We start from the raw sequence: 14,481 nt of genomic DNA, 5'->3' as shown, positions 1-14,481 counted from the left end.
ATGGCAGCCTCCTTACAGCTCCGTGGAGCTGCCTCTGGCCTCCGGTACTGGAGCTGCCGGCAGCAACCGGCGGTGGCCAGCCTTGTAGCGGTGTATTCTAGGTCAATGGCTTCTAAGACTCCAGTTGGATTCACTGGAGTAGGCAACATGGGGAATCCAATGACAAAAAATCTCATGAAACATGGCTATCTACTCATTATTTATGATGTGTTCCCTGATGCATGCAAGGAGTTTCTAGACACAGGGGAACAGGTAGTGTCTTCCCCAGCAGATGTAGCCAAAAAAGCTGACAGAATTATTACAATGTTGCCCACCAGCATCGATGCGATAGAAGCTTGTTCTGGAGCAAATGAAATTCTAAAAACAAGTGAAGAAAGGCTCACTCTTAATAGATTCCAGTACTGTTGATCCTATGGTTTTGAACGAATTGGCCAAAGAAGTTGAGGAAATGGGAGCAGTCTTCACGGATGCCCGTTTATGGTGGTGTGGGAGCTGTTCGGTCTGGGAGCCTCACATTTGCGGTGGGAGGAGTCGCAGAAGAATTTGCTGCTGCCCAAGAGCTGCCGGGGTGCGTGGGCTGCAATGTGGCATGGCGTGGAGCTGCTGGGACTGGGTAGGCTGCGAAGATCTGCAACAACTTGCTGTTAGCTATCAGTACGGCTAGGACTGCTGCAGCTATGCATGCGGGAATCAGGTAGGGCTTGACCCCAAACTCTTGGCTAAAATCCTAAATATGAGCTCAGGATAATGTTGGTCAAGTGACACTTATAATCCTGTACCTGGGGTGATGGATGGAGTTCCCTCAGCTAATAACTATCAGGGTGGATTCGGAACAACACTCATGGCTAAGGATCTGGGATTAGCACAGGACTCTGCTGCCAGCACGAAGAGCCCAATCCTTCTGGGCAGTCAGGCCCATCAGATCTACAGGATGATGTGCTCAAAGGGCTACTCCAAAAAAGACTTCTCATCCATGTTCCAGTTTCTGTGAGACAAGGAGATGTTCTGAGTTTGCCCTTTGGCTGTGGACACTGTTGGAAACCAAACTCTATCTTGGAGCCCCTCACAGCTCACTCCGCAAGTAAATGGGCTTAATCAAAGGTCACCTGTCTGCTTCTGATTGTCTAGGTCACAATAAACCCTGGGATTTTCCACCCATTTTTAACTGCTTATTCTTTTTATCTATTTAGCAAACACATATTATCTGAATTTTTTTTTCTGCAAGCCACTGATGGTCTCTGCTAGCTAGCTGATTGACCTTTCTCAAAAGTTTGATTCCTAAGCATTGTCAGTTAAAACGTTGCCTACTTCAAACAGAATATTATTTACTCCACTTTACAAATAAAACCACATTTTTTTTTCCATGGGATAAAACCTATCCTGGAGGAAAGAAAAGAAATCAGTGTGAGGCAAGGAGTTAGAGAAAGTGGAAGTATAGTGAATTACTCCCTGTGTCCCTCAGAAAGTTTGTCCTGCTAACCCAGTGGTGGTATTCTTGCATTCTGAGGTTACTGGTTTATTTTCCAGGAGTTGGTAAAGCAAGAGAACTCCTGCTGCATGCTATGTACCTTGAACTCTGTTACATTACCTTGGTGTGCCCCTCTTATAACAACTCCCAATACTTAGCAAACTTATTTTTTATATTTTTGCTTCCTTGTACATTCTAACTACATTTTGACTTCAAAAGAATGACATCTTTAGAACTGTCTCAGAGCCAACGATGATATGTGCTTTAGAGAATTATTATATTATCCTAAATATAACCATATTATTTTGAATTCAAATAAATTTCTATGCTGATAATTTAAAAAAAAATAGAACTACTGGCAAAACATTTACAATATCTAATGACCATTTTTACAAACTTTTGAAAAACATTCATGAATAGTACCATTAAATGGGTTAGTTTTCCAACTTATATTTAGAGTTCCCACATTATCAGTGCCTGATACATGGCTGAAACTCAATAAATATATTCTGAATGAACACTACAGCCAATAACCAAACACAAAACGCCCACTCTTGAAAGACAAATGTGGTTGAAGGAGAAAAGCATATCATGGGAAGAAATTATCAGTAGAATTCTCAACATTGAAACTTTAAAAATAATTATTTAACTTTCCTCAAAGAATACAGTTAATTCATATTTTTCTTTTGGAGAGACAACATAAACCCAAAATCTACTTGACTAAGTTGTTTATATAAGTTTTTGGAATACAGTTATATACGTTCAATGAAATGCAACTTCAATCACACATTGAATCACACAAATGTCTTTTAAGTACTCAGTTTTTACACCCTAAAGGGTTATATATAACCTGTCAATCATCCAGCAAGAGTAAGAAGTCCCTGGGCTTTCCTGGTGGCGCAGTGGTTGAGAGTCCGCCTGCCGATGCAGGGGACACGGGTTCGTGCCCCGGTCTGGGAAGATCCCGCACACCGCGGAGCGGCTGGGCCCGTGAGCCATGGCCGCTGAGCCTGCGTGTCCGGAGCCTGTGCTCCGCAACGGGAGAGGCCACAACAGTGAGAGGCCCGCATACAAAAAAAAAAAAAAAAAAAAAAAAGAGTAAGAAGTCCCTTGTTTGCTATGAAAAACTCATAAAGGAGGCTATGAGACCCAATCACTTTTCATCATTATTAAGTCCGTGTTAGTCTTTATTAAAACAAACAAAATCCAAATTTCAGACACTGAATTACATGATATATATAAGAATATACAAAAATAAAAGAAAAAACAGCACATATCGACTACACTAGCATAGCAGACATTTCAACTGGTTATTCTATCCCAAATCCAAATGTTCACATCCAGGACGTCACAGAGGTAACCTCCTTTTGTACCTAAATTAAAAAGAAATCTATTTAATAGAAGAGAAAGAAACAAACCAGAGTTGATTTGTAAACTGCCTAACAGTTTCAGTGTATTAAAATTCTAACCTAAGATATTGTGTATATGTGTGTGTGTGTGTGTGTGTGAAATTATTTACGTTTTAGAGAGAAGAAAAATGGCAAGGTATAGCGATAGACCTCATAAAGTCTCAAGCAGAGAGCTGGAGGTTTCCTGGTACTGATTCCCATGTAAACTGAACACAAACTATCCATAACTGCCACCCTGTTTTAATATACATTTAATACTGCCATAACTTGAAAACTTGTATTCAATAGGTAAATAGTCCAAATCTGGTTTCCTCTACGAAACTGACATTTCATTGCTGTATCACAACCTTGAATAGTTATTTCATCTGACCAAAGGGATTGGTCAAAAAATAAAAACAGTAAAAAGCAATGCTCAAAACTCAAAATCCTCAAAATTCAATATAATAATAATATTAGCATCCTCCAATTCCAATTCATTTTGTGTTCTTGGGTTCATATAAGCTCAACTGCTTCAAAAATGCTCAAGTCTGAGTTACACAGCATTCAGTGTCACAGATGATAGCCTGCAGAGCTTGGCCCATCCTACTGCTAGGAGGTAAACTCGCACGTTCCTCTGGCCCTACAGGGTATAGTGTCCCTATCTGACTGTAATTGGGAAAGGAGGAAGTCAAGGCAGAGGCTATTCAGCTCCTATCTCCCAAAATCCACTCTATGTTTGAGCATGTTGAATGAAGAAAATAAGGGTGTTCATTTTTAAAATGATCAGAATCACGAGGGTTTCCTTAATTTTTATGTCTCTAATTAAAATAAATGCCAGCATACCACTAAAAACATAAAGAAAAATTGCTGCTTTTCAGTTACCTTACTGAGCTCTGGAAACAGTTCTTGTATCACAATGTCCAATAAAACATAAGTCAGCTAAAACGCCAAAAAAATATTTTTTAAGGCATTAGACAAAAAACCCATAAAAACGATAAATACAAATTTAGCACTATGGTTACCGCTAAAGGGGAAGGCAGGGAATAAAACTGACAATATAAAACAAGCACAAAAGCAGTAGCTTCAATAGTATCCATGATGTTCTATTTTAAAGATGAGTTTTACATACACATGAGTTCATTTTACTATTATTCCTCATAATTCATTTTATGTTAAACATTTTATGTGTAACAACAATTTTAAAGAAAACAAGCAGGATACAAAATTGTAGCTGTATTAAGATCTCAACGGGCTATGTAACAGACTATAAACAGTAAAATGTTAACTGTGGTTATTCTATGTAACCTGAATGAATGATGGAATTCTTGATATTTAAATTTTTACTTTTTTCATGAATTTTTAGTATATTCCAAATTTCTATAGTGAATATATATTTATTTTAAATCAAAACAGTTCATGTTATAAAGAAAAAAAGGTATTCAGCAAAAGAGAGTTATTAACAAAGATACTTTTTCCTATCCGAATGTTTGAATTACATTGCCTTCCTTTAGTACAGCATCACTTCACAGTTAATAATATACCAGACACCCTACTGTGTCATTTGCTAAACCTAGCCAACACTAGTCAACCTGCTTTAATGAATTTTACCTGCTTGTTGAGAACTGGCTGCTGTAAACCGTCAAAAAGAAGTCTGATGCTTTCATACTTGGCTTCTTCACCAATACACTTGACTATCAGATCTAAACAAGAAAGCCACATGTGAAACAATTTTATATTATAAAGTGACTTATCATTTACTGGATCATAAAGCAAAATCTCCACTCTCTTTCCCGGGTATTATGCAAAAACTGTAAATTAGCATTTCCTAAATCAGTGTTCTGGCAAGAAGCTCTTGGAAAAAAGGGTTCTGTGGTCAAGAAATGCAGTATTGGGAATCCTCCTTTGGGAGATTCACAATGCACAATGCATACTGCAAGCTCTGGGGAATGCTGCAGTAAAGAAATCTGTTTATACTATTAAGTGATAAAAGACAGTTGGAAAATAATACATATTTTATTATCCCATTCAAGTAAAACAAACAAAATGCTAAAATTATGCACATACATTTGTACATACATGTATAGAGATACATAAAAACTGTCTGTGAGGATTAACACCAAACGGGAGCTCGTAGCTACTTCTGCACAGTGGGGACAGGATGGCTTCTACTTTTTACTCTCTATATTTTCATAATATTTGAATATCTTAATATTTTTAATAATTAATTTAATTTTATGGTGAACATAGACTCTCTTCAATGAATATGACCACTTTATTTCTGTACTTTTTGCATAATTAGTATTGACTATCTTACAGAACAATCTCCTGGGAAAATGTTTACATACTAATTTAGGGTCCCCAAAGTTCCAATTCATGTGTGACTACACAGCTGTCATGTATCACTCCTATTACTCCAAGCAGGAAAACAAAATTATTCTTAAGTAAACAAGGTGCTCAAATATTTGTCCTTTCCACTCCGATCATAATGAAACTCTTAATGCTGTTCATGGAAAATTCTCATTTTATGTTTGCTTTCATAAGGTAAATCTAACCCTGAGAGGCAAAAGCCAAATTCAATTTATAATAAGTTTAGTAGATCCTTGATATTTATGCGTCTTTGTGAATCCTTTAATTCACCAATACTACACAGAATTTCCCAATTAATATGCATGAAGTATAATGGACAAAAATAAACGATCCTTTCAGATTCTTCATTACTAAGGAAGAAATGAGTAGAAGACAACAGAAAGCATGCTAAGCTTCCTCAGTAGCTAAATTACTTCTTCCCAAATGAAGTCTTGAAGTAGATGTGATTCAAATTCGTGCCTGAGCAAAATAAGAAATTATTACATTCACTGGCTTTCCATGTTGTTAAAAAACTAAGACTGTTATTAAAACTGTAAATGCTAAAGGTCACTATAATACAAAATAAGTAAGAAATTACTTCATTATATACCTAGAGAAGTTTCACTCAAAAACAGCTGTGGTTCACTTTCACATTCAGACCAGGGATTTAACTTAACTGTCTTCACAGAGCAGCAGGCTCATTCTGAGACTCATTTTTCAATGATGAGAATTCTCTAAGATACTTTCCATTCTTACTCTGTATTTTCTCCCTGGGCATTATTACCCACTCACACATGACTCCCATATATTTATCCTATATCATCATTCCTCCTATTTCCAAACCTGGATATTTAATTGCTTACTAGACATTTCCTCCTGAATAATGTATAGGCACTTCACATTCAAAATGTCCTAAACTAAATATCCTCTGCTTTGACCTCTTGACGTTTCTTCCTCATGTTTCCCATCTCAGTAAGAGGTTACTACCATTCATTCATTTAGTGGCCCAAGCCTACCTCCTTTATAAGAGAGGGGGATCACCCTCCTCCTTTGAGATACTATGTAACTTGAACATGGCTCTATAATCACATGCATGTTTTATTTGTATGTCTACCTTCCTGCCAGACTGAGCTACCCAAGTACGATTTTTATATCCCTTGCACTCTGCACAGTGCCTGGCACATGGAACGTGCTCAATAAACTTGGGATGAATGAATGAATTCTGACCTTTCACTCACACACACTAGTTTAGCTCTTCTCCTGGTGAAGTGATTGGGCAGCAGGACTCCAACCATCCCACAAACCTATCACTTTGATCAGTCTGATTCTAAGTTATTGAAAGAATCCAACTATTGTGTGAGTAGAAACAGCCTTACCTTAAAGTTCTTAGTGCTAACATCATAAAAACCAAATTTTATTTAACCAATTGAGTTAATTTTAATTGGTTTCTGTAACTATTTCTAAAATTAAAACTCACAGTAAAAATTAGCCTCAATAATTACTATACATCATGACCTCAAAAGAGTGCTAATCTATATTAAACTACTTTTTAAATATTACATTACCTGGAATGTAATTCATCATTTCTTCAAAAGTCTGTTTTGCTCGTTTTTGCTTATCTTGGAGAGAGCGAGGTTCAGTGTTTTCACAAAATACAGCATCTAAAAAGAGACAAAAAGAAACATTTGCTGGAATTTTCACCTATTATATACAAAGTATTTCCTCATGGTAGAAATACTAATAAAGCAAAGAAAAGCAAGACTTTTCGCTCTTTTAGGTCTAATTAAAATCCTTAAGAGTACTCAAAACATGAAACAAACACATGAGAAAATACAAACCTCTGAGAAGTGTTATGAGTGAAACCAAACGGTGCTCCTGAAATAACTGTTCTAGTTTACAATGAAGATAGTAATCAGTGTACATTTCCAGGGTGTTTTTAAAGAGGATTCGAGTTCCCATTAAGAGATGATGAAGCCAGTCAGGAACCTGGAAAACCACCCGTCCTGAGAAGGATCACACAGAACACTTCATTAAGGTAAACAGATACCTGAACATTGTCCAATGCAAAAAATACAAATGGTCAATATTTTATTTGTAAACACTAATAACTTTAATATGTTCAAGATCAATTATATACATTGAATTCTTATTTTAAAAAGTACCTTCAATTAAAAAAATTATAATGGGGCAATACTCAAGAGCATTAATTTGCATCACAGAAAAAATATAATACATGGATGAGAAACAGGTTTTAACAGTAACCACAGATATCTTACCTACATACATCAGGTAATCATAGACTCCTTCTAAAGTCATCATTTCCATAAAATAATTCTGATTTTGCTTTCTTTCTGTATTCTCAGCACGGTTTGCATTATTCTTAAACAGATCATTGAAAAGCTAAAGTAAAAGTTGAAATAAAAAAAATATAGTTTATTACACCTGCTGATAATAATTACTAAGGGTAAAGTGACACAGAGCAAAGGCGTTTAAACTTTGTCCAATCAAAAGAGAATATTTTTAAAAACCCTACAATATCACAGAGGTTAAGATCTGCCCCCAAAATTCCACATTTACACCCAAAATTGAATTAAAAAATACAATATTTTGTGGGGGGCCAAAATATTAAATAAAAATCTACTTTCATTTTAGACATAACAGAAAATTCATTATCTATAAAGAACCCCTTTGATTTTTTACACCAAAAGGAGCAAATGAACATATCTACATAAAGATGCATAAAAACATCAGTAATAGCTAATTTTAATTCTAACATGATTTAAAGATTATAAATCACTATTTAATTAAAGGATGTTTAGTTTATTTGGACAATAATAGTCAAAGCTCAGAAAGGCCTAATATATGAGACAAAAACAAGATATGAAGAATTACTTATAGCAAAAATGCTAAAATGCAACTAAATCTCAGCCCTACTTACCCCAAAAGTATGCCAAAAAAAAAAGAGTCTATTATCATCAATAATAATCAAATAGCAGAAATTAAGGAACTAAAAACAAAAACTGATAGGGAATTCCCTGGTGGTCCAGTGGTTAGGATTCCGTGCTTTCATTGTCAAGGGCCTGGGTTCGATCCCTGGTGGGGGAACTAAGGTCCTGCAAGCCACGCTGTGTGGCCAAATAAATAAATAAATAAATCTAAAACAATTTTTTTTAACTGATAGAAAAGACCAACAAAACCAAATGATAAAACGGACAAAGGCTTTGGCAAGATTGATCAAAAAGGAAAAGGAAAGAAAAAGACAAAAAATGTCAGGAATAAAAGGGGACATAATTATAGATGTCAGAGAAAACAAAAAGAAAAACGGATATTAGTGACAACTTCAGACCAAAATTTTTCAAATTTAGATAAGATGGAGAATTTTTTTAAAAACATAACCTATCAAAATCTGACTCATGAAATAATAAACCTGAAGAATATTATAATCATAAAAGAAATTAAATTGGTTGTAAAAAAAAAAAACTTCCCACAAACAAAACTTGAGGCCTAAATGACTATTAACAGGTTATCACTTATTTAAAGCACTAATAATTCCAATTATAATTCTACCAGCAAATAGAAAAAGGTTAATATAACCTTAATACCAAAACCTGACAAGGATACAATGAGAAAGAAAAATTATAGGCTAAGTACACCCATAAACATGGACTTAAATTTCCTTAACCTCATAAAGGATTTCTACAAAAAAAGCTACACTATTTATTTAATGGTGAAACACTGCAACCATTCCCTTTGTATAGCAGGTCCTAGCCATGAATGAAAGAAAACTGCCATCATTTGCATGTGTAAATCTAAAAGAATTAATGGATACGTTACTAAAATTAATGTAAGTCTAGCAAGATTATTGAATTAAAAATTAATACACAACCATCAACTGTATTACTGTTTACCAACAATAAACCTATAAAGTGAAAAAAATTAAAGATACCCTTTATAGTGATAAACAAAATGAAGGGTTTTTTTTTGGGCAGGGGAACTGTTCTTTGAGCTCACATAGCTCCCCATACTGGGTCCTACTCTGGCACTGAACTAAGCTTCTTACAGACAGGTAATTTATCTTTATATTCCCAGTGCCTCTCCATAACAGGCACACAATAAAGTATTTGTTCAATGAATCGATGAAATATTTTATAAGCCATTAAAATTACATAATACCAGCAAATAAATATATTATAGCAATTAATTCCTTGATTACTGGAAGTTGGTGATTTACAGCTTAAGAAAACCACTTTTAAAAATTCCCCAAAATACAGAATGATAGTTTACGAATACAGTTTCTAAAGAATCACTTACCCCAGGCTTCCCTGGTGGCACAGTGGTTAAGAATCTATCTGCCAATGCAGGGGACACGGGTTCGAACCCTGGTCCGGGAAGATCCCACATGCCGGGAAGATCCCACATGCCGCGGAGCAACTAAGCCCGTGCACCACAACTACTGAGCCTGTGCTCTAGAGCCCGTGCTCCGCAACAAGAGAAGCCACCAGAGTGAGAAGACCGCACACCACAATGAAGAGTAGCCCCAGATCGTTCCAACTACAGAAAGCCTGCGCACAGCAATGAAGACCCAACAGAGCCACAAATAAATAAATAAATAAAATAAATTTATAAAAAGAGGAAAAAAAAACCCACCCCGTTTAAAGCAAAGAACGAAGCAACTACATATACTCCTTATACTGTACAATTAATTTCCACATAAGGAAAATATAAAGTCCCATCCATTTCATTAACACAGGATTCTCCCTATAATGGAAAAGTCATCTCAAGTAGGACAGCTTCAAACTTAATGGCTCTCTGAGGCAATGCACAGTACCTTCTTATTATTTTCTGAAGTAGGGCTGAGAATGGTCAGTTCTGGTTTACTTGGTTTAGGCTTTGGAGATTCACAAGAATTAATGAAATTCATGATGAAAGGTTCCAAATGCTGACCTTTCTGTGGAGATCATGGTATAAAAATCAAGATTATGATTTTCATTATCATATAACCCATTAAAATTTATTGCTATTTAAATATGCTTATAGCTATCATTTTATAGAATACACATAAATCAGTCATTCACCTCTTTTATTAGTTTTCCAGGAACAGACTTTATAATTTTCCCTGCAATTAAAAGTAAAATATTAATTTTAACAAGGCATAATATACCTCATAACTGCTCATATAAATACTTTACTAATTTAAAACACTAAACAGCCAAGTAAAAAGCAAAATGGTAAAAAAATATTTATAATTGAGCATTTCACGCTTAACAAAAATTTACAATAAATCAGGTAGTCTTTAACTATTTATAGATACAACATTTGGGATACTTTAAAGTAATCCAGTGGGGTGAGAGACAGGTGAAGGGCTGGAACAAGCCAAGTGTCAATAACTATTGAAGGGATAAGGAGTTCACTATACAAATCTCTCTACTTTTGTGTATATTTGAAATTTTCCATTGAAATGTTTTCAAAACATTTTAAGCAATGGTGAATATATAAAGATAGCTAAAAGTATGCAAAAGTTAGTCAAAGGGAAAAAGAAGCTCTAAAAGTTGCTACACTATTTAAATTGGCTATTTGAATAGTTTGCATTCTCAGCTTTAGATTAAGAATATATATTCTAATCCTGTTTGCCAGAATTTTGTCTTGATCGTATCTCCAGGTTCCTTTATTATAAAATATCAAACATCACGAGATTTTCTCAAGCATTTAGAAATGACTGTAAAAATCAGTCAAAGTTGATTAATATAACTTAAATTTCTTTCAGTCCGGTTTAGAAAAAAGTAGACTCTAATGGCAATAGCAAAAGGCATGTTAATGAAAAATAACATAGAGATTGTTTTATAACATGCAAACCTCCAACCCTCTCACCAGGCTCTTTCTCCTTTGGTACCCCCATAAATTACTCCTCCCACCTCAGAATTTCCCAAGTTCTTTGAATTACAGTGTTGCATCCTGTGCTTCTCTCTTCTACATGCTCTGCCTGAGCCAAATGTTTTGCTCAATCTGATTTCAAATAACATACAGATCTCTATTCTGTGCCTCTCTCCTGGCCTCTCCTACCTTATAAAACTTCCTCAACTGGATTCTATAAACTCAACAAGTTCAGAACTACTCTAAATTTATTCCGTATCTCAGCAAGTAACAGCATTCATCCAGTTGTATAAACAGAAACCTGGATCATCATTTTTTTTTATTTTGGAGACTTGATTAAATGTTTATTCATTTTAATTCTGCCTTTTTAAACATTTTGAAGCCAATATATTGTGTTTTCCACATCTGAAATATTTTTTTAAATTTTATTATTTTTTGATCATTTCTTCTTCAAACCTAGTCAGTAACCAGGTCTACCCAATTCTATCTCCTAAACATTATGTATAACCAAATACAAAATGTTCTCACATTTTCCCTCGATAAGACACACACCAAATATTCTGGCTCAACTATATGTATTAATTTGGAGAGGGCTTCCCTGGTGGAGCAGTGGTTGAGAGTCTGCCTGCCGATACAGGGGACACGGGTTCATGCCCCGGTCCGGGAGGATCCCACATGCCGCGGAGCGGCTGGGCCCATGAGCCATGGCCGCTGAGCCTGCGTGTCCGGAGCCTGTGCTCCGCAACAGGAGAGGCCACAACAGTGAGAGGCCCGCGTACCGCAAAAACAAAAAAAAATTGTAGAGATACAGATAAAAGCCAAATGCCCACTTGTAATATTTATTCATTTAGTTCTATATATACTTAAAATGACATTATATAAAATATATTTAGAAATACTGCTTCTCTTCCATTACGATATTTAGCAATTTTATTCACACTTTTCCAGCTTATCTTATTGCTTAGTCTATACTGAACTTTATATAAAAGGAATCATGCTGCATACATTCTTCTGCCTCTTGCTTCTTTCATTCAACATCATGTTTTTAAGATTATCAACACGTTCCAAGCAGCTACATGCCATGGGTATGCATTGCTCTAAGTATTCATTTTGTGAAACTACTATAATTTATGTCTACTCTATTGCTGATGAACATCTGCATTATTTCCAGTTTAGGCTACTATAAGCAATGCTGCTAAGAACATTGTTAAATATGAATACAAGATTCTCTAGAGTGTATATCTCAGAGAGGAACTGCTGGGTCATTCAGTTTTACACCAAACTGTTTTTCCAAGTGGTTTTCCTTTTTTTCTTAATTGAAGTATAGTTGATTTACAATATTATATTACTTGCAGGTGTACAACACAGTGATTCAATATTTTTATAGATTATACTCCATTAAAGTTACAAGTGGTTTTCAAATTTATATTCCCATTAACAGTATATAAGAAGTCCTTCAGAGTTTTGATACATGGCTTCACTCTATAAATTATTTTTCTAAATTAATCTGAAAATACTGCTTCTTTTCTTTTCAGTTTATCCTCTTCTATATGATTATTTAAATTGACTTACCAAGATTTACGTCTGGTAGTATCTTATCAAGAAATTGTGTTTCCCCACCATTGGGGGAGAGAAAATCTGCCAGAAGTTGACTATTACTCAATTCTGGATGCTGCAGAAGTTTCTTGATGAACAAAAACAGAAAAAAAGGGGGGGAAAAACAGTTTTAACAATCTAGAAGAGTGATGAAAAACTACATTAAAATGATTTTTTTAACCAAGAAAACAATTTTAAATCCTCAAAGGCTATTTCATATTCAGAATAATAACAAAGCACATTTATAGAAAGAATAGCATCATATAAGAGGGTAAGACCTCTATAGTCACACATGAATGGGTTTGAATTCTGCTCTTCCATTTGCTAGCTAGCTGTCCCTAGCAAAGTTCATATATTGCCTAAGAGTCAGTTTCCTGATGTGTAGAATGAAGATAACACTACCTACTTACAGTGTTGTTAGATGAGGCACAGTACCTGATACACAGGAAGGAAGATTAAACATTAGCTAATATTATTTCTCAGTTTCTCAACTATAAAATAAGTATTACAATATCATACATCTATCTTGATAATTAAAGGAAGCTGGTATAAAGGGTTTTGCAGAGAACTAAACGTGGAAATGTGAAATAACTTGGAGACTCTGTTGCCTGATCTGCTTGCAACACTATTTCTTCTTACAAGACAAACTGAAGTTTTAAAGTGAGATTTAACCCAGTCTTACCTAATATTCAGTTTTGTAACTATGAAAGAGTTAAAATGAAATACCAGTACTGCAACATTTAACTCCATATTACCAAAAAATATTTCTTCTAGAATGAGGTTCTCTAGTTCTTAGAATTAGTCGGTTCAAATAATGGGTTTAATGATATCAACAAAACCACAGGTTAACACTAGCATACGCTGTGTTCAAATATCCTTGCAATAGTTAATGTTTATATCATATTTCAATTTTCATATCACCAAAAAGTTATGAAAAAAATACCTTCTGGGTTGAGGTATTCATTGGCTCAAATACAGAAAATATAATGTAAACACCCCTTTACACTGTTGAATATTTTTAATTTAAAAAGTACTTATTGTTGGCTAAAAGGCATCCAAATTTAACTGAATTAACGCTTAATTAAAACTACAAAGTTCCATGTCCAAATAAAGGAGATTTTAAATTTTTTAAATTTATTTTTTTATTTTTGGCTGCGTTGGGTCTTCGTTGCTGTGCACAGGTTTCCTCTAGTTGTGGCAAGCAGGGGCTACTCTTCATTGCAGAGCACAGGCTTCTCATTGTGGTTGCTTCTCTTGTTGCGGAGCACGGGCTCTAGGCATGCAGGTTTTAGTAGTTGTGGCACGTGGGCTCAGTAGTTGTGGCACATGGGCTTAGTTGCTCCATGGCATGTGGGTCTTCCCAGACGAGGGATCAAACCCGTGTCCCCTGCACTGGCAGGCAGATTCTTAACCAGTGCACCACCAGGGAAGTCCAGGAGATTTTTAAAAAATAAAACAAATAAAATTATCCAGTTTTTGATCTTATTTACTTGATAAAGAAAAATGGTCATTAATTTTAGAAGAGTCTCAAGTAGGTAACTTTTAAGCAGACTGCACCAACAATGGAAATAGCAATTACATTGTTTACACAACACAATGTGCACACACTGAGAAAAACGGAATTCAATTCCAAGTGGTGAATGATAGAGTCAGGAGATCCCAAGTAATTAAAAAAAAATGTACAGTTGCAAAAAAAATAATATTAATTAATAAAACAGGAGGGAAAAATCCCAGAGTTCAGAAAGTGCTAAACACAAAATCAAACAAAAAATAAGAAAAAAAAAAAAAACCCAGCATTCTTAGAATGCATTT

The 14,481-nt window shown here is 35.1% G+C and overlaps 1 protein-coding gene and 1 pseudogene across 6 annotated transcripts in view; one reads left to right on the top strand and one right to left on the bottom strand.

The window, feature by feature from the left end:
• Positions 1–1,311, top strand: LOC309971978 (3-hydroxyisobutyrate dehydrogenase, mitochondrial-like; annotated as a pseudogene). The gene has a single exon. The product of its transcript is annotated as a 3-hydroxyisobutyrate dehydrogenase, mitochondrial-like (transcript).
• A 1,299-nt stretch (positions 1,312–2,610) lies between these two features.
• SNX14 (sorting nexin 14) overlaps positions 2,611–14,481 on the bottom strand; it is a 67,611-nt gene continuing 55,740 nt past the window's right edge. For all 5 annotated transcript variants that reach the window (XM_082855357.1, XM_082855359.1, XM_082855361.1 and 2 more), the window contains 9 exons: positions 12,646–12,757; positions 10,278–10,318; positions 10,031–10,150; positions 7,479–7,602; positions 7,041–7,205; positions 6,768–6,863; positions 4,465–4,556; positions 3,739–3,795; positions 2,611–2,841 (listed from right to left, as the gene is read on the bottom strand). In XM_082855357.1, the coding sequence (XP_082711483.1) occupies positions 2,803–2,841; positions 3,739–3,795; positions 4,465–4,556; positions 6,768–6,863; positions 7,041–7,205; positions 7,479–7,602; positions 10,031–10,150; positions 10,278–10,318; positions 12,646–12,757 (846 nt within the window). In that variant the 3' untranslated portion in view covers positions 2,611–2,802. The remainder of the gene's footprint in view (positions 2,842–3,738; positions 3,796–4,464; positions 4,557–6,767; positions 6,864–7,040; positions 7,206–7,478; positions 7,603–10,030; positions 10,151–10,277; positions 10,319–12,645; positions 12,758–14,481) is intronic.

This window comes from Leucopleurus acutus, assembly GCF_964270905.1.
Source record: "Leucopleurus acutus genome assembly, chromosome: 15".
Classification (NCBI taxonomy): domain Eukaryota; kingdom Metazoa; phylum Chordata; class Mammalia; order Artiodactyla; family Delphinidae; genus Leucopleurus; species Leucopleurus acutus.
This window is presented reverse-complemented; position numbering and strand designations above follow the sequence as displayed.